This window comes from Salmo salar, chromosome ssa03 (genome assembly GCF_905237065.1).
Source record: "Salmo salar chromosome ssa03, Ssal_v3.1, whole genome shotgun sequence".
In the NCBI taxonomy this organism is placed as follows: Eukaryota; Metazoa; Chordata; class Actinopteri; order Salmoniformes; family Salmonidae; genus Salmo; species Salmo salar.
Genome location: NC_059444.1, coordinates 50,458,867 through 50,480,392, shown reverse-complemented (window position 1 = coordinate 50,480,392; position 21,526 = coordinate 50,458,867). Strand labels below are relative to the sequence as shown.

Here is a 21,526-nt window from a genome sequence, read left to right as displayed (position 1 = left end):
CTGATCCACCTCCACGCAGACGACATCATTCTGTATACATCTGGCCCTTCTTTGGACACTGTGTTAACAAACCTCCAAACGAGATTCGATGCCATACAACACTCCTTCCGTGGCCTCCAACTGCTCTTAAATGCTAGTAAAACTAAATGCATGCTCTTCAACCGATTGCTGCCCGCACCCGCCCGCCTGACTAGCATCACTGCTCTGGACTGCTCTGACTTAGAATATGTGGACAACTACAAATACCTAGGTGTCTGGTTAGACTGTAAACTCTCCTTCCAGACTCACATTAAGCATCTCCAATCCAAAATTAAATCTAGAATTGGCTTCCTATTTCGCAACAAAACCTCCTTCACTCATGCTGCCAAACACACTCGTTAAACTGACTATCCTACCGATCCTTGACTTCGGCGATGTCATTTACAAAATAGCCTCCAACACTCTACCCAATAAACTGGATGCAGTCTATCACAGTGCCATCCGTTTTGTCACCAAAGCCCCATATACTACCCACCACTGCGACCTATATCCTCTCGTTGGCTGGCCCTCGCTACATATTCGTCACCAAACCCACTGGCTCCAGGTCATCTATAGGTCTTTGCTAGGTAAAGCCCCGCCTTATCTTAGCTCACTGGTCACCATAGCAACACCTACCCGTAGAACGCAACTCCAGCAGGTGTATCTCACTGGTGATCCCCAAAGCCAACACCTCTTTGGCTACCTTTCTTTCCAGTTCTCTGCTGCCAATGACTGGAACCGATTGCAAAAATCACTGAAGCTGGAGACATATCTCCCTCTCCAACTTTAAGCATCAGCTGTCAGAGCAGCTTACCGATCACTGTACCTGTACACAGCCCATCTGTAAATAGCACACCCAACTACCTCATCCCCATGTTATTTTTTGTTGTTGCTCTTTTGCACCCCAGTATCTCTACTTGCAAATCATCATCTGCACATCTATCACTCCAGTGTTAATCCTAAATTGTAATTATTTCACCTCTATGGCTTATTTATCGCCTACATGTGTTATTACTGTACGTTTGTTTATCCCATGTGTAAGTCTGTTGTTTTAATCGCACCGCTTTGATTTATCTTGGCCAGGTCGCAGATGTAAATGAGAACTTGAGAACAACTGGCCTACCTGGTTAAATAAAGGTGAAATAAATCAAAATAAATAAATAAAACCTGGAGTCCAATCAATGAGACGAGATTGGAGACGTTGGTTAGGGCTGCCTTGCCCTATAAAAAAAACTCACAAAATTTGAGTTTGCTATTCACAAGAAGCATAGCCTGATGTGAACCATGCCTCGAATAAAAGAGATCTCAGAAGACCTGATTAACAATTGTTGACTTGCATAAAGCTGGAAAAGGTTCCAAAAGTATCTCTAAAAGAATCAGTCCACGGTAAGACAAATTGTCAACAAAAAAAAAAATTGAGAAAGTTCAGCACTTTGCTACTCTCCCTTGGAGCCGCCACCCTGCAAAGATGACTGCAACAGCACAAAGCTCAATGAGGTTAAGAAGAATCCTAGAGTGTCAGCTAAAGAGTTACAGAAATCTCTGGGACATGCTAAGATCTCTGTTGATGAGCACGCACGCACGCACGCACGCACGCACGCACGCACGCACGCACGCATATATATATATATATAGGAATATCCACAAGAGCTGTTGCCAGAGAGTTTAATGTACATTTCTCTACCATAAGCCGCCTCCAACATCGTTTTAGACAATTTGGCAGTACGTCCAACCGGCCTCACAACCACAGACCACATGTAACCACGCCAGCCCAGGACCTCCACATCCAGATTCTTCACTTGCTGGATCGTCCAAGACCAGCCACCTGGACAGCTGATGAAACTGTGGGTTTGCACAAACAAAGAATTTCTGCACAAACTGTCAGAAACAGTCTCAGGGAAGCTCATCTGCGTGCTCGTTGTCCTCACCAAGGTCTTGACCTGACTGCAGTTTGGCGTCGTAACAGACTTCAGTGGGCAAATGCTCCTTTGATGGACACTGGGGAAGTGTCTTCTTTACAGAAGAATCCCGGTTTCAACTGTAACGGGCAGATGGAGGACAGCGTCTACAGCGTCGTGTGGGCGATATAAAGGTTGTGAATAGATTGCCCCATGGTGGCGGTGGGGTTGTGGTATGGGCAGGCATAAGCTACGGACAACGAACACGATGGCATTTTATCGATGGCAATTTGAATACACAGAGATACCATGACATGAACCTGAGGCCCATTGTCGTGCCATTCATCTGCTGCCATCACCTCATGTTTCACCATGATAATGCACGTCCCCACGTCGCAAGGATCTGTACACAATTCCTGGAAGCTGAAAATATCCCAGTTCTTCCATGGCCTGCATACTCATACGTCACCCATTGAGCATATTTGGGATGCTCTGGGTAGACGTGTACAACAGCGTGTTCCAGTTCCCGCCAATATACAACAACTTCGCACAGTCATTGAAGAGCAGTGGGACAACATTCCACAATCAACAGCCCGATCAACTGAACACGAAGGAGATGTGTCGCGCTGCATGAGGCAAATGGTGGCCACACCAGATACGGACTGGTTTTCCGATCCACGCCCCTACTTTTTAAAAAAATTTTAAGGTATCTGTGACCAACAGATGCATATCTGTATTCCCAGTCATGTGAAATCCTTAGATTAGGGCCTAATGAATTTATTTCAATATTTTAGTTTCCTTACATGAACTTTAAGTCAGTAAAACCTTTGAAATTGTTACATGTTGCGTTTATATTTTTGTTCAGTGTATATGTGAGAAAGAGAGAAACAGAGAGAGAGAGAATGAAAGAAGAAATATACAGAGAGAGAGAGAGCTACTGAAAGAGTGAGAGAGAAAAAGAGATACAGGAAAAAGACAGAGCGAGAAGATGAAGAAAGACACCTAGAGTGACAGACAAACTCCTCACCTGTCGTAGTGGATGATGAGTGAGATGGCCTCGAACAGGATGGCGTTCTTGGCGTTGGAGTGCTGAACCTTTTTGGACTTGGGCGGTTCCTGGGCCTTGTTCAGGATGGTCTCCAGACACTCCACCAAGCGGCCCTTCACGGCGCCATCCTCTGGCGGGGGGTAGCACTGAAGCAGGCGCAGCAGTTTACAGGACAGCCACGGGGCCGGGACAAAGTAGTAGGTGTAGTCCTGCAGGTCAGTGGAGGCCGACGACACAATCTGGAGAAGGAGAAAGGGAGGAGGAGAAAGAGAGATGGGTTGAAATCCTGGCGATAGAGACAGTGAGGCAAAGGGAGAGTGGATCGCTGGGCTGACATACATGATTTTATAGGTATACATGAACACGTGCGCACATACGCGCGCACACACACACACACACACCCTGCTCAGACGAGAAACAGCCAGGGATACACAGGTTTTGAACTCATCTGGGTTCTTCGAGCTGAGACAGGTGATGAGGGAGATGGCTGCCGTGACAACACCCTGCGAGAGAGAGAGAGACACACGCTTATCATCAGAAACAACAGTAACACCTAAACGGCATAAACTTCAATCTTACAGTCTCAATGAAGTCAGTAGTAAGGTTCCAACATCCATGCCAGCAACCGGATGCATACAGTTTTTAGGCGAAATGGAAGAGAGCCTGTTGCGTTCAACATCAGCTTTTGGACATTAACAAGGCGACACTCCATCTTAACTCCTCCTCCACATTTACTGTATTGCTTGAACATTTTTTTTTTCTCTTCTCATCAAGACCAGTATCTGAGGCATCTATTTTCAGGCATTTACTTTACTTTAAGTTACTTTGGCTGCGTTTAGACAGGAAGCCCAACTCTACTATTTTTTTCAGCAATTTGTCTTTTGACCAATCAGATAAGCTCTGAAAAAGATCTGATGTGATTGGTAAAAAGAGTAATTAGTGGGGGGGGGGGGGGACATCTGAATTGGGCTGACTGTAAACACAGCCTAAGAGTGGTATTCTAGACTAGTGTGGATATTGTAACAGAGCTAGCTAGCGCCACCTATTGGCCTGGAAGATAAATGCACTAGCATACCTGATAAATCAGGGGTGTATTCCTTAGTGTAACAAACTGCTTTGCAATGGAAAACGCATTACAACGAAAGCAAACATTTTGTAACGAAAGCAAATGTTTCTAATTAGACAATTCAGTTTAGTCGCTCCCCGTTTTTACTGTTGGCTTCCTAGTGAATACACCCCAGGTTTGCTAGTGTTGGGCTAGAGCAGAAATGTATGGCCCGTCTCTCACCATGTGCTGGTCGTTGAGGAGGTGCACCACCCGGGAGGTCCACTCCCCCATCAGAACCAGGTCTGGGGAGGCCTTGTACAGACGCAGAAGACACAGGGCAGCAGACTGCTTCACACTGTCCATGGTGTCGCTGGCAATCACATCACAAACACAATGCTCACTATAAAGGACTACTAGTCTCCAACAACTCGGGTCGTGGAAAGATATTGTCTGTACCGCAGATTGTATTAATATGCTATAACAGCATGATTAGACAAAGAAAATCATGTCCTCAGTCCCCCTCCCCTTTCTTCCATTTCCTGCTCCGTTCTCCTCACCCTCCCTTCCCTTCCCTTCATCCATCCTTCTCTTCCCAACCTCTCCCTTTGACAAATGTTGTTGTAAAAAGGCCTATAAGAATACAATTTGACTGACTAATTGCTCTCTCCCTCTCCCCTTCTCCCTCATTACTCCTCCCTCTCCATTCTTACCCGGCCACCAGAATGCGTGGGATCTCTCCAGCGAAGGCCTCGGCCATCTCGCGGCTGCCCACGTTGGCGATGCAGTGCAGGGCCAGGCACATGAAGGTGGGGTTGCGGCTAGACAGGTCGTTCTTGATGGCGTTGTTGATGAGGCGGATCAGCTCGCTGTTGCTGTTCACCAGCACCGAGATGAACAGGTAGCCCTGAGAGGGGAGAGAGAGGGAAGGAGGGGGGAGGAGAGAGGGGGTGAGGCGATACATTGGAGGGATGAAGTGTAGGGGACAGAGGATGCAGGATGGAGGGAAAGGAGGGAGTTGGGTCATCGGAAGAGAGATGAATATGATGAAAAGTGGAGCGGGCAGGGGAGTGAAAGAGGAAACGTGTGTAGGGAAGCAGAGACAGAAAGAAGGGAAGGAGGGGAAGGGCGGAGAAAAAGAAGAGAGAAAGTGAGCTGTAGGGAGTGATGGCAGGACGCATTGTGGAGGGTTCATCCCTCCCTACAGTAGTCGTCTACGTCCCAAATGGCACCCTATACCCTATGGGTCCTGGTCAAAGGTAGTACACTATATAGGGACGCATTTGAGACACTCTTTCATGTGGCTGAGACTCAGAGACGGACTGGGCCATCATTACGATGCAGTCTCACGGCCTGAGCCTGAACCGTGGCTGCCTGCCACTACCTCTCACATCATATTCCTTCCATAACACACTCATTCCCTTCGGAAAGTATTCAGACCCCTTTACTTTTCCCACACTTTGTTACGTTATAGCCTTATTCTAAAATGGATTTAAAAAATAAATCCTCAGCAATCTACACACAACAGCCCATCATGACAATGCAAAATCAGAAATACCTTATTTACATAAGTATTCAGACCCTTTGCTATGAGACTCAAAATTGAGCTCAGGCGCAACCTGTTTCCACTGATCATCCTTGAGATGTTTCTACAACTTGATTGGAGTCCACCTGTGGTAAATCCAATTGATTGAACATGATTTGGAAAGGCACATACCTGTCTATATAAAGTCCCACAGTTGACAGTTCATGTCAGAGCAAAATCCAAGCCATTCGGTTGAAGGAATTGTCCGTAGAGCTCCGAGACAGGATTGTGTCGAGGCATAGATCTGAGGAAGGGTACCAAAACAATTCTGCAGAATTGAAGGTCCTCAAGAATAGTGACTTCCATCATTCTTAAATAGATGAAGTTTGGAACCACCAAGACTCTTCCTAGAGCTGGCCCCCCAGCGAAACTGAGCAATTGGGGAGAAGGGCCTTGGCCAGGGAGGTGACCAAGAACCCAATGGTCACTGATGATCTCCAGAGTTCCTCTGTGGAGATGGGAGAAAGGCACCTAAAGGACTCTCAGACCATGATAAACAAGATTATCTGGTCTGATGAAACAATGATTGAACTCTTTGGCCTGAATGCCAAGCGTCACAGCTGGAGGAAACCTGGCACCATCCCTACGGTGAAGCATGGTGGTGGCAGCATCATGCTGTAGTGATGATTTTCAGCGGCAGGGACTGGGAGATTAATCAGGATGGGGGAAAGATGAACGGAGCAAAGTATAGCGATATCCTTGATGGAAACCTGATCCAGAGCGCTCAGAACCTCAGACTGGGTCGAAGGTTCACCTTCCAACAGGACAACGACCCGAAGCACACAGCCAAGACAACGTAGGAGTGGCTTCAGGACAAGTCTCTGAATGTCCTTGAGTGGCCCCGCCAGAGCCCGGACTTGAACCGGATCAAACATCTCTGGAGAAACCTGAAAATAACTGTGCAGCAACTCTCCCCATCCAACCTGACAGAGCTTGAGAGGATCTCAAATCAAATCAGATTTTATTTGTCACATACACATGGTTAGCAGATGTTAATGCGAGTCTAGCGAAATGCTTGTGCTTCTAGTTCGGACCATGCAGTATCTAACAAGTAATCTAACCTACCAATTTCACAACATATACACACAAGTGTAAAGGAATGAATAAGAATATGTACATAAAAATATATGAATGAGCGATGGCCGAATGGCATAGGCAAGGTGCAGTAGATGGTATAGAGTACAGTATATACATATGAGATGAGTAATGTAGGGTATGTAAACATTATTTAATGTGTCATTGTTTAAAGTGGCTAGTGATACATTTATTACATACATTTTTTCATTATTAAAGTGGCTAGAGATGAGTCAGTATGTTGGCAGCAGCCGCTCAATGTTAGTGATGGCTGTTTAACAGACTGATGGCCTTGATAGAAGCTGTTTTTCAGTCTCTCGGTCCCCGCTTTGATGCACCTGTACTGACCTCGCCTTCTGGATGATAGCGGGGTGAACAGGCAGTGGCTCGGGTGGTTGTTGTCCTTGATGATCTTTTTGGCCTTCCTGTGACATCTGGTGGTGTAGGTGTCCTGGAGGGCAGGTAGTTTGCCCCCAGTGATCCGTTGTGCAGACCTCACTACCCTCTGGAGAGCCTTACGGTTGTGGGCGGAGCAGTTGCCGTACCAGGCGGTGATACAGCCTGACAGGATGCTCTCCATTGTGCATCTGTAACAGTTTGGGAGTATTTTTGGTGACAAGCCAAATTTCTTCAGCCTCCTGAGGTTGAAGAGGCGCTGCTGTGCCTTCTTCACCACGCTGTCTGTATGGGTGGACCATTTCAGTTTGTCTGTGATGTGTACGCCGAGGAACTTAAAACTTTCCACCTTCTCCACTACTGTCCCGTAGATGTGGATAGGGGGCTGCTCCCTCGGCTGTTTCCTGAAGTCCACGATCATCTCCTTTGTTTTGTTGACATTGAGGTTATTTTCCTGACACCACACTCCGAGGTCCGTCACCTCCTCCCTGTAGGCCGTCTCGTCGTTGTTGGTAATCAAGCCTACCACTGTAGTGTCGTCTGCAAACTTGATGATTGAGTTGGAGGCGTGCATGGCCACGCAGTCATGGGTGAACTGGGAGTACAGGAGACGGCTGAGAACGCACCCTTGTGGGGCCCCAGTGTTGAGGATCAGCGGGGTGGAGATGTTGTTACCTACCCTCACCACCTGGGGGCGGCCCGTCAGGAAGTCCAGGACCCAGTTGCACAGGGCGGGGTTGAGACCCAGGGTCTCGAGCTTAATGACGACTTTGGAGGGTACTATGGTGTTAAATGCTGAGCTGTATTCCTCTTGTCCCGATGGGTTAGGGCAGCGTGCAGTGAAGAATGGTAGAAACTCCCCAAATACAGGTGTGCCAAGCTTGTAGCATCATACCCAAGAAGACTCAATGCTGTAATCGCTGCCAAACGTGCTTCAACAAAGTACTGAGTAAAGGGTCTGAATACTTATGTAAATGTGATATTAACTTTTTTTTATTAGCAAAAATTTACCAAAACCTGTCTTTTGCTTTCACATTATGGTGCATTGTGTGTCGACTGATGAGGGGAAAACATTATTTAATCCATTTTAAACTCAGGCTGTAACGTAAGAAAATGGTCTGAATACATTCCGAAGGCACTGTATACAGCAGTTTTCAAAGGAAACAGCCTTAAACTTAAACTAACCAGTTATATAAAAGAAAACTTGTTCCCAAATGTGTTACTTGATTGTAATAGAATTAAGTATTTCTACATATCTACTCACCCATCTATCCATTCACCCGTCCCTCCCTTAATTAGCCAGACACCCTATCCTCAGACAAAAAAACACTCTCAGCAATTACACAGCAGAATAAGCTACAGAGGAGAGGCATTTCATTTTGTTGAGCAGCAGCATAGAAAGACATGACCCAGAATATTTGGAGTGTATTGTGACTGTAGGCTAATGTACTCTAATGCTAAATATGGTCCTGATTGAGTGAATTGCTATGCTGTTGGGGGCCTAATGCTCGTCTCCTGTGTCACTATGGCTACGTCCCGATTCTCCACTCTTTTCCAGAAATGTGCACTTGCACACTCCCCGTCACTGATTTAAAAGCATGGATTTGGTGTAAGCATTGGCTGGAGGGAGTTTCCACTATTGTCAAATCCATGTGAGAAACTGTGCAATTGTACACTTCGGGAGAAGGGTAGAGAATTGGGACTTAGCCACGTTTTGTTTCTAATGCTGTCAAGCCATATATTTAGAGAGTTAAAGAATTAGAATCCAAAATACTTGTCATGAATTGATCAATTTAATGTTCAATGGCGCAAACATGGAAGAACTCCCTACGGCTCTGTCGGCTAGTGTCTCCCACTGGCTGCCACTTAATGTATGTTCTACTTTGACGAGGGTGAGAAAGTTCAATAGCACTTCATTTGTAGTGATTGCTATCACAGGCTTACATAATACTGTCATTGGAATGACAGTGTGTTAGGGGCCTACATATATCGTCACTGGATTGATATTGGCCCAACCTGATGCAGATCTTATGCCTCATAAGTCTTTACATGCAACCACAAATCATCATTATCAAGGTTATTCACTTAGATTATTGATCCACTTGAGTGATGCTTTGATAAAGATTTGATAAAGTTGAGTATTGTGCACTCTAAGAAGATTCTGACTGACCTACTTGGATGCATATTGGATGTCATATTTTCCCTAGGCTATATGATGAAGTTTACATACACTTAGGTTGGAGTCATTAAAACTCGTTTTTCAACTATAGTTTTGGCAAGTCGGTTAGGACATCTACTTTGTGCATGACACAAGTAATTTTTCTAACAATTGTTTACAGACAGATTGTTTCACTTGTCATTCACTGTTTCACAATTCCAGTGGGTCGGAAGTTTACATACAGTAAACTCCCAAGGATGAACCAGACATGTAGAGGTCTACAGTTTTTTTTCTGAGGTCTTAGCTGATTTTTTGGATTTTCCCATGATGCCAAGCAAAGAGGCACTGAGTTTGAAGGTAGGCCTTGAAATACATCCACAGGTACACCTCCAATTGACTCAAATGATGGCAATCAGCCTATCAGAAGCTTCTAAAGCCATGACATCATTTTCTGGAATTTTCCAAGCTGTTTAAAGGCACAGTCAACTTAGTGTATGTAAACTTCTGACCCACTGGAATTGTGATAGAGTGAATTATAAGTGAAATAATCAGTCTGTAAACAACTGTTGGAAAAATGACTTGTGTCATGCACAAAGTAGATGTCCTAACCGACTTTCCAAAACGATAGTTTGTTAACAAGAAACTTGTGGAGTGGTTGAAAGTGTATGTAAACTTCCAACTTCAACTGTACACACCAGAGCACGCAACTACCTGACCAATACAAGAGTTGAAAAATTGGTGGCCATCCGGGCAAATTTGAGGCTTTTTGAGCCTGACAACGAGCCATCCTCAACAAGGTTGGAAAGTGACAGTGAAGATGAGGCCGCAGAGTCTAATGTTCAAGAGGTGGACATAGAGGAGGTCCAGGGAGAAGACATGCAAGCCTGAGAGGAAGACAACCAAAGCTTTAGTTTCTAGACTATCATTTTACAGATGTATGTTGAAAACGTTTTTGGGAGATGCAATGGATCATTGGGGATCATTCACTATTCCCTTTCTTTTGTTGTTCAGTGAAATCATCCCATGTGAAGAGTTCTCATTTAATTAAAGCTCAATTCGAAACTAAAATTGTTTTTTGTATTTCTATTGGAAGGATTTAATCATTTGCAATTATGTCTACTTATGATAAGGTAAAAGGTTTATGTTTCTGTCTCCATATCATATGGTAAATATAACCAATGCAAAAAACATCTACATTTAAATGGTATTAATATTAATTTGCATATATTTCGATTAATTCCCACAGAAAGTTTCCACCTCTGAATATTCCCCAAAATGTGCAACCCTAAACGTGGCTGTTAACTTTTGCAAATCTATGCGTGATCCAGACCACTCGTAGAGCAGCAAAAGTGCATCGTTACGCCTCGAACATACCTACAGTGTCATTGCGCAAAATGGTACGCAGCATCATCTGGATATGTGTGCAACAAAAGTTTAATATTCACCTTCTGCTGCCATTTCTGTCAAGCCGTCTACGCATACAATTTGAGTTGCCAAAGTATTTGCAATTGACAAACATGGATAATATTAAGCTTCAAATGAAAACCGAGATGACTGCATTAAGAGACAGCCTATATAGGCCCATGTAGCCCATTTCAATCATATTGAAATCAATTGAGTTCTATTTTGCGACTAGGCTACAGTCACATTTTTGGCCTCAATGTGTTTCATGATGTGTGACATTTGCACAATGATGTGACCCATTTGTGATTTAGTGCATCATTATTGGGTAAGCATAATAAAAAGGTACCTCAATAGCCTATTTGCAGTCAAAGGTGGTAAAATCTCCATAGCTGTGGGAAGTAGGGGTGTAGTAGTGCACTGGGCCTTTACTAGTCCTTTATTAGCGGACCGATATAGCAGTCTGTACTGCGGGCAAAAAAGAGAGTAGCATTGCTTTTCTTTCGGTCCTATCAGTATCGACACATGGTCTAACGACGCAGTTAGAGAACGTTCTCTATACGTGCTTGTTTGGGAAACACTTAAAAAGTTGGCTCGTAAATAACAACCTGGCCTTCACAATCACCCGACCTCAACCCAATTGAGATGGTTTGGGATGAGTTGGACCGCAGAGTGAAGGAAAAGCAGCCGACAAGAGATCAGCATATGTGGGAACGCCTTCAAGATGGTTGGAAAAGCATTACAGGTGAAGCTGGTTGAGAGAATGCCAAGAGTGTGCAAAGCTGTCATCAAGGCAAAGGGTGGCTACTTTGAATAATCTAAAATTTAGAATATATTTTGATTTGTTTAACACTTGTTTGGTTACTACATGATTCCATATGTGTTATTTCATAGTTTTGATGTATTCACAGTTATTCTACAATGTAGAAAATAGTACAAATAAAGAAAAACCCTGGTATGAAAAGGTGTGTCCATCTTTTGACTGGTACTGCATGTAATGGGGAATTGATAGACACTCAGGCAAACAATTCAAACAATGAAGGTGTACAAATTGGCAGGAGAGAGCGCATACTGGAGAGAGTCGTGCATTGTGCATTTTAGCCACACTGACCTTCTTGGACTGTGCAATCCATGCGGCCTCCGCAATGGATTAGTTCACTGAGATGGGCGTTAATCAGACAGGTGTCTCGTGTGCCATAGAAAAAATACATATATATATTTGCTACTGCTCAACTAAAAACAAATCTCGGTCGACCAACAGCCTATCAACCAAACAATTGACCAGTCGACTAGCTGGGGTCATCCCTAAAACGTTCACACCCGTAATTTGAGAAATAAACATTGTTTTGTCTTAAGGTGCATTGGAGAGTTCCTCCACCAAACACTAAAGAGGCATGATAAAATCATTTAAATTATATCCCCCTGAACCTGGGTTGTGTGAGAGTGAATAGAGTTACAGTGACCACCTTCTGCCCCCAGCTGTGCCCTGGACACCATATGTGAATTGATCGCCCCCCCATCTATCTTCAGAGCCCGTGCTGTTAGGATATTGACCTCATTCAGTCAGTAGAAGATGCCTGGTTATTCTTTAAAAGTGCTTTCCTCACCATCTAAAATAAGCATGCCCCATTCAATTTATTTTTTAACCAGGAACAGATATAGCCCGTGGTTCACTCCAGACCTGACTGCCCTTGACCAGCAAAAAAACATCCTGTGGCGTACAGCATTAGCATCAAATAGCCCCCGCGATATGCAACATTTCAGGGAAGTTAGGAACCAATATACACAGGCAGTTAGGAAAGCAAAGCCTAGCTTTTTCAAACAGAAATTTGCATCCTGCAGCACAAACTCCAAAAAGTTCTGGGACACAGTAACGTCCATGGAGAATAAGAGCACCTCCTCCCAGCTGCCCACTGCACTGAGGCTAGGAAACACTGTCACCACCGATAAATCCACTATAATTGATCATTTCAATAAGCATTTTTCTACAGCTGGCCAGGCTTTCCACCTGGCCACCCCAACCCTGGTCAGCCCTGCACCCCCCACAGCAACTTGCCTAAGCCTCCCCCATTTCTCCTTCACCCAAATCCAGATAGCTGATGTTCTGAAAGAGCTGCAAAATCTGGACCCCTACAAATCAGCAGGGCTAGACAATCTGGACCCTCTCTTTCTAAATGATCAGCCGAAATTGTTGCAACCCCTATTACTAGCCTGTTCAACCTCTCTTTCGTATCGTCTGAGATCCCCAAAGATTGGAAAGCTGCCGCGGTCATCCCCCTCTTCAAAGGGGGAGACACTCTAGACCCAAACTGCTACAGACCAATCTGGTTTCTGAGCTGGTCATGGGTGCACCTCAGCCACGCTCAAGGTCCTAAACGATATCATAACCGCCAACGATAAGAGACAATACCGTGCAGCTGTATTCAGCGACCTGGCCAAGACTTTCGACTTTGTAAATCACATTCTTATCGGCAGACTCAACAGGCTTCTTGGCTTCTCAAATGACTGCCTCGCCTGGTTCACCACTACCTCTCAGACAGAGTTCAGTGTGTCAAATCAGAGGGCCTGTTGTCCGGACCTCTGGCAGTCTCTATGGGGGTGCCACAGGGTTCAATTCTCGGGCCGACTCTTTTCTCTGTATACATCAATGATGTCACTCTTGCTGCTGGTGATTCTCTGATCCACCTCTACGCAGACGACACCATTCTGTATACTTCTGGCCCTTCTTTGGACACTGTGTTAACTAACCTCCAGACGAGATTCAATGCCATACAACTCTCCCTCCGTGGCCTCCAACTGCTCTTAAATGCAAGTAAAATTAAATGCATGCTCTTCAACCGATCGCTGCCTGCACCTGCCCACCCGTCCAGTATCACTGCTCTGGACTGTTCTGACTTAGAATATGAGGACAACTACAAATACCTAGGTGTCTGGTTAGACTGTAAACTCTCCTTCCAGACTCACACTAATCCACAATTAAATCTAGAATCGGCTTCCTACTTCGCAACAAAGCATCCTTCACTCATGCTGCCAAACATACCCTCGTAAAACTGACTATCCAGCCGATCCTTGACTTCGGCGATGTCATTTACAAAATAGCCACCAACACTCTACTCAGCAAATTATATGTAGTCTATCACAGTGCCATCCGTTTTGTCACCAAAGCCCCATATACTACCCACCACTGCGACCTGTATGCTCTCATTGGCTGACCCTCGCTTCGTCGCCAAACCCACTGGCTCCAGGTCATCTATAAGTCTTTGCTCGGTAAAGCTCCGCCTTATCTCAGCTCACTGGTCACCATAGCAGCAACAACCCGTAGCACGCGCTCCAGCAGGTATATTTCACTGGTCACCCCCAAAATCAACACCTACTTTGGCTGCCTTTCCTTCCAGTTCTCTGCTGCCAATGACTGGAATGAATTTCTAAAATCACTGAAGCTGGAGACCCATATCTCCCTCACTAACTTTAAGCACCAGCTGTCAGAGCAGCTCACAGATCACTGCACCTGTACATAGCCCATCCAACTACCTCATCCCCATACTGTTATTTATTTTTTTGCTCCTTTGCACCCCATTATCTCTACTTGCACATTCATCTTCTGCACATCTATAACTCCAGTGTTTAATTGCTAAATTGCAATTATTTTGCCTCTATGGCCTATTTATTGCCTTACCTCCCTTAACTTTACTCATTTGCACACACTGTATATAGATTTTTTTCTCTATTGTGTTATTGACTGTATGTTTGTTTATTCCATGTGTTGTTGTTTGTGTCGCACTGCTTTGCTTTATCTTGGCCAGGTCGCAGTTGTAAATGAGAACTTGTTCTCAACTAGCCTACCTGGTTAAATAAAGGTTAAATAAACATAAAAAAAAAAAATAGATGACATATTTCTTACTGTAAACATCAGAGGCAAGTCGCCACAGTATTTTTCTATGTGAATGTTCCACAATGTTGTACCCCACTGAATGTGCAATGTGGCATGTAAAAATGAAACCACTAATCTGACATGGCAAGATTATCAAGGAAGGAAAGTTAGGAAGGAGGACGCATTTTCAAAGTATTCAAACCAGACCAAAGGCTACCATTGTGAAAGAGTTTGTACTGAAACACACCCAAGAGTTAAATCTTTTTATATACATATCGTATAACCCAATAGTCATACATACCGTGACATATATAACACTACTTATAAGACTTTTAATAGTCTTTGATCTGGCAATTGAATGTTCCGGTCAAAATAGCTGTATACCAAAGCAGAGCTTGACCTTCCAATGAATGACACTAAGTTCAATGATCTGTTGTACTGCAAATATAGACAGAGAAGACTAGGACCCCAGAATGGGTTAAGTAAATGCACCAGTGTAGGTTTAGTATCAACATTGAAAGAACCGTTTATGAGAAAAAGAAATACAGTGGCAGGCAACCAGTACAACCAACTGACAAAACAGAGACTGGGATATCAAGAGAGAGACAAACAGACAATGACAAACGGAGTGCCACAAACTGAAAATATACAGACAACCCACACAGGCATACATAGCCACAAGGGCACAGCACACATACATTTTTCATTCATACACACACGCCACTTACGATCTGTTTCTCTGTGTACTTGTTGGAGCTGAGCAGGTTGACAGCCTCCATGTGTCCAAAGTCGATGTCATGTCCCAGCAGGAAGATGAAGAGCAGCTTGCAGACATACTTCTTCTTACTATAGCCATCCAGTGCCTTGTCCCCCTTGAACTTGGAGCGGATGTTGGCCAGCTCCTTATTGATCCGCTTGATCTCCGCCTCCTTGCTCTTACCTGGGGAGGAAGTGGGGCAGCAATTTAAGTTTGGATTCAAGTTTTAATACTTTATTGCCATACCAACCAAAGTTGTAAGGAATTAGATTTAATGTGGCTCATTAAAAACAAGGACAAAAAGATGCACATATACATACCAGGGATTGACATTCAGGTAAATTTGCCAGTGGCACACCACAAGAATGTGAATGGCGCGAGTAATTTCAATAGCAGGTGATTTTAATCTTTAATTTCTGGGCTGATCAAGTAGTCTATAGAGTTCATACAGACATTGGCAAGTCAAATTGAAGGACTTTTTCAAGTGCTTCATTGTAATTTTCAAGGACCTAAATTGTATATTTAATTGTTGTAATAGACCCCCCCCCCTACTACATTCGTATGCATTACAACTAAGAATAATGCTTTTTTTTAATTAGGCCTTCCCAATGGCATTATACGTTGACATTCACATTATTTTTTATATTCTAAAATATGTCAGAATAATGTGGACATGGCCTGGCTAAAACAGTAGCGCTGACCCCATTTAGTCGACTGGCCGATTGTTTTGTCGATAGGCGGTGGGTCGAACGAGATTTCTTTAGTCGAGCAGGCCTAAATGATTTTTAAAATGTTTAATTTTTATTTTTGTTTATTTTTTTTTAATTTTTTTATTTTATTTTTTTTAAATCGGGCAGAAAATACACCGGTATGATTTGCGCCTGTCTCAGTGGACGAATCCATTGATGAGGCCACGGGGATGGCACAGTCACTCAAAGTGTGATACTGAAATCATATTTGGTTATTATGTAAAAATAATGGTGCAACACTAATCAATCTAATATTATTTTATAACAAATGTGCTTTCTCCCGAGTTGGATAGGGTCGCTGTTCGCGGTTCTGAAACAATCTTCAGTGCACCGTAGAATTGCTGCCTTTCCCTATGTTGCTATTTGCATAATAGCAAAGTTAACCATCATATTGGAATTGAGAACCATGTGTCGGAGCCAGCAGCAGCAGAGACGAGGAAACAGCCCTTGCCTTAGCCTAATTGTCTAAGAAAATTCAGGAGATAGGAAACCCCAATTGAATTAGGTCTATAATCAATAGCCTAACAGTTAAATGTGCCTGGCTTTATAAATCATCCATATACAGCGTATTTGGAAAGTATTCAGATCACTTCCCACGTCCCACAGTTGACAGTGCATGTCAGAGCAAAAACCAAGCCACGAGGTCGAAGGAAATGCCCGTAGATCTCCGAGACAGGATTGTGTTGGGGCACAGATCTGGGAAATGGTACCTAAACATTTCTGCAGCATTGAAGGTCCCCAAGAACACAGTGGCCTTCATCTTTCTTAAATTGAAGAAGTTTGGAACCACCAAGACTCTTCCTAGAGCTGGCCGCCCGGCCAAATTGAGCAATCGGGAGAGAAGGGCCTTGGTCAGGGAGGTGACCAAGAACCCGATGGTCACTCTGACAGAGCTCCAGAGTTCCTCTGTGGAGATGGGAGAACCTTCCAGAAGGACAACCATCTCTGCAGCACCCCACCAATCAGGCCTTTATGGTAGAGTGGCCAGACATTAGCCACTCCTCAGTAAAAGGCACATGACAGCCCGCTTGGAGTTTGCCAAAAGGAACCTAAAGACTGAAGATTGAACTCCTTGGCCTGAATGCAAAACGTCACGTCTGGAGCAAACCTGACACCATCCCTACGGTGAAGAATGGTGGTGGCAGCATCATGCTGTGGGGATGTTTTTCAGCAGCAGGGACTGGGAGACTAGTCAGGATCGAGGGAAAGATGAATGCAGCAAAGTACAGAGAGGTTCTTGATGAAGTCCTGAGTGCTCTGGAGCAGGTTCTCAGACTGGGGGGAAGGTTCACCTTCCAACAGAACGACAACCCTAAACACACAGCCAAGACAACACAGGAGTGGCTTCGGGACAAGTCTCTGAATGTGCTTGAGTAGCCCAACAAGAGCCCGGACTTGAACCAGATCGAACATCTCTGGAGAGACCTGAAAATAGTTGTGCAGCGACACTCCCCATCCAACCTTACAATACATTCATTAAAGAATTGACAACACACTAAGTGTGTGCCCTCAGGCCCATACTCCACTACCACATATCTACAATCCAAAATCCACGTGTACGAGTGTGTATAGTGCATATGTTATGTGTTTGTATGCATGTCTGTGCCTGTTTGTGTTACTTCACAGTCCCTGCTGTTCCATAAGGTGTATTTTTACCTGCTTTTTAAATCTGATTCTACTGCTTGCATCAGTTACCTGATGTGGAATAGAGTTCCATGTAGTAATGGCTCTATGTAGTACTGTGCGCATCCCATAGTCTGTTCTAGACTTGGGGACTGTGAAGAGACCTCTGGTGACATGCCTTGTGGGGTATGCATGGGTGTCCGAGCTGTGTGCTAGTATTTTAAAAACAGACAGCTCGGTACCTTCAGCTTGTCAACACCTCTTACAAAAAGAAGTAACGAGGAAGTCAAACTCTCTTCCACTTTCAGCCGTGGAAGATTGACATGCATGTCACTAATGTTAGCTCTCTGTGTGTACTTTTAAGGGCCAGCCGTGCTGCCCTGTTCTGAGCCAACTGCAATTTTCCCAAGTTCCTCTTTGTGGCACCTGACCACACGACTGAACAGTAGTCCAGGTGTGACAAAACCAGGGCCTATAGGACTTGCCTTGTTGATAGTGTTGTTAAGGCAGAGTAGCGCTTTATTATGGACAGACTTCTCCCCATTTTAGCTACTGTTGTATAAATATGTTTTGACCATGACAGTTTACAATCCAGGGATACTCCAAGCAGTTTAGTCACCTCGATTTACTACATTTCCACATTAATCATTACGAGATGTAGTTGAGGTCCCAAATACAACACTTTTTAGTTTTGGAAAAATGTAGGACTAACTTATTCATTGCTGCCCATTCCGAAACTAACTGCGGCACTTTGTTAAGTGTTGCAATCATTTCAGTTGCTGTAGTAGCTGACGTGTATAGTGTTGAGTCATCCGCATACATAGAGCCAGTTGCATGTCATTAGTACAGTAGCCTTGCATAACCACCATCGAGCTGTAGGCCTAAGAGTGCGTCCTGTTTAGTATTAATACCATAACTTACTTAGGCATATATTTAAATATATAAGCTACTGTAGCAATGAATCATTCATTTATGGTCAGAAATTTTTTTTTTTATATTGTAATCTAACAGCAACTGTTTGGCACACACAATACTTTTAAACATTTCGACCTAATGATGAGGACGACTTTTTTGTTGTTGTTGGGGACATCCCTAATAGACATCTTGCTCTCAACACAGACACACTATTGAAGTCTGTCCATGTGGTGGCTAGTCAATCTCTCCATTTGAGATGTTGAAGAGTTCTTGAGGGGTTATTGTATCATGTTTTTAAATGAGAAAGCAACCAGAAATCAGATTACCTTTGTAATGGAACGCGTTGTATGGAAAACCTAGTTGAAGCCAACAAATCAAAATCAAATTTTATTTTATTGGTCACATACACATATTTAGCATATGTTACTGTGGGTGAAGCGAAATGCTTGTGTTCCTAGCGCCAACGGTGCAGTAGTATCTAACAATTCACAACAGATACACACAAATCTAAAAATAAAATAATTAAGAAATATATAAATATTAGGACGAGCAATGTCGGAGTGGCATTGACCAAAATACAGTAGAATAAAGTATATACATATATGAAATGAGTAAAACAGTATGTACACATTATTAAAGTGACTTGTCTTCATGGATTCCGATTGGTCAGACCAGCGTTGAATAGATCTTAACACTACCTGTTTGAGTTTCTGTCTATAAGAAGGGACGAGCAGAATGGATTCGTGATCTGATTTTCCCGAATGGAGGGCCTTGTAGCCACCTCGGAAGGAAGAGTAACAATGGTCCAGAGTTTTGAATGGCGAGTACTACAGGCAATGTGTTGATAGAACTTCGGTATCCTTTTCCTCAAATTTGCTTTGTTTAAAATCCCCAGCTACAATAAATGCAGCCTCAGGATATGAGGTTTCCAGTTTGCACAAAGTCCACTGTAGTTCCTTGAGGGCCGTCACGGTATTGGCTTGAGGGGGAATATACACGGCTGTGACTATTACCGAAGAGAATTCTCTTGGAAGGTAATAAGGTCGGTATTTGATTGTGAGATATTCTAGGTCGGGTGAACAAAAGGACTGGAGTTCCTGAGAGAGCCATGATTCCGTGAAACAGAGTATGTAGATCCTCGCCCTGAGCTCATCTACTTTATGGTCCAGGGACTGAACATTAGCGAGTAATATACTCGGAAGCAGTGGATGGTGTGTACGCCTCCAGAGTCAGACTAGAAGTCCACTCCGAATACCTCTTCTCCGCCGGCGGCGTCTTGGAGCAAAGGATCCAACAAAGGATCTAATTTGGGAAAGTTGTATTGAGTTACCACCGCTCTGATATCCAAAAGTATTTTGACTGTATGTTATAACACAAAAAAACTTTCAGGGCTAATAATCTAAGAAATAACACAAAAACAAAATACTGGAAAGTTGCTAAGGAGTTAGAAGCAGAGCTTCCATGTCTGTCGGCTCCATCTTCTGATGTTGTCTTGCTCAATATAACCGCACATGGCTAACGCAACAGAGTAACGCAAAAAACTCAAATTGAAATGCCTGGAAACATACGAAAGCGGCTACAGCACTCATAAAAACTGATCAGAAATGAAAATCACAAAATAATTATAGTGGAGCAGTAGAACTTCTAAATCAACTATGATAACTTCAAGGACCAAATACCATATGGAAAAGTTAGATTTTCAAGATGGGCTATTCCATGATGACAATTGCACATCGCAAATATTTAACCAAGACTTTGAACTTTTTAAATACCTGGTTTGCATACCCATTCTTGCCTTAGCATTTACTGCTAGATATCACTTGGAACATATTTCCTACCGGTGTTGGTCATCGGTGAGCTGCTCCTTGCAACAACCAGCTGTTTGAGAGCTGCGTGCGCTCTTTGTCCAACAGATTAGCTCAAACAAGGCTGTGTGTGCAGTGCATGTGTACACAATCAACATAACGAACTACCGGTTTCCGGAACTCATTATTGATTTTTTTGCTCATTGTAGAATTGCTCAGAAAGTAACTTTTTGGACCCGAATGCCAAAAAATTCAAGAGATAAATGTTATTCAAATTTTACATACCCCACCATACGATTACACATCCACGTCTTCATCACTGCAAAATATAAAAGGTTGAGACTGATCTACTTTAAAAGCCTACAAACAGGGTTGTGAAACTATTTTATAATGTCTGGATTTTTTTTTTAAATCTAAGTGAATGTCGTTTTTAACCTTTAACATCAATTATCTAAAAAAACATTTAAAAAACACATTTGCATATGTTGTAGCTTAAACCCTATTTTACATAATCTAATAGGGCTGCACGATTTGGACAGAATATCTAAAATATCAATTGCGATTACAAAATGTGACCATCAGACATGTTTAAAACAATTTAAATTATAAGTCAAAGTGCCATCACTTCTAAAATGAGATCATATGAATGAATACATATTGTGCTTACTGAATACAAAACCAAATTAAATAAAGCTTTTCCAACACTTTAATAAGCGACATATGATATATTAACAAACATACTTTTTTAACATGGTCATCAAAATATTGAGTGCTATAAGCACAGCACTTACTAATGAATTGATGAATTGCATGAGTTCCTATTTTACCATTATGAGTTCTTAAATAACCTAAGTTAATTATTTAGTCAGGCACCAATTGGCTGCAGGTTGAATAGGAAGCTTATGATTGTGTCATTATAAGTAGGCTCAATCATTATTATAATTGAAATTATAAGTCAAAGTGCCTTATTAAAATCATGTAATACCGATTGCAAGGTGCAGCCGATGTCCAAAACATTGGAGTCTGGTCCAGTCATTCAACGCAATATTTCACCTTCTCCCTTAATATATATTTTTTTTCCAGTGTTGGGATTTCGACTTGGAAGAAATATCTGCGAGATGGAATCTTCCATCGCATGGCCAGCTTGCTCATCATCTTCTTTTAGCAGTCTTTGCTGTGTGTG

General features: G+C 43.2%; 1 protein-coding gene across 6 annotated transcripts in view; it reads right to left on the bottom strand.

Annotated features, from left to right (window-relative positions):
- The window catches only part of ap2a1 (adaptor related protein complex 2 subunit alpha 1), a 55,845-nt gene that overhangs the window by 29,286 nt on the left and 5,033 nt on the right, over positions 1-21,526 (bottom strand). For all 6 annotated transcript variants that reach the window (XM_014192245.2, XM_014192246.2, XM_014192247.2 and 3 more), the window contains exons 2-6: positions 15,223-15,434; positions 4,723-4,916; positions 4,253-4,382; positions 3,366-3,467; positions 2,944-3,203 (exon numbers count right to left, since the gene is read on the bottom strand). In XM_014192245.2, the coding sequence (XP_014047720.1) occupies positions 2,944-3,203; positions 3,366-3,467; positions 4,253-4,382; positions 4,723-4,916; positions 15,223-15,434 (898 nt within the window). The remainder of the gene's footprint in view (positions 1-2,943; positions 3,204-3,365; positions 3,468-4,252; positions 4,383-4,722; positions 4,917-15,222; positions 15,435-21,526) is intronic.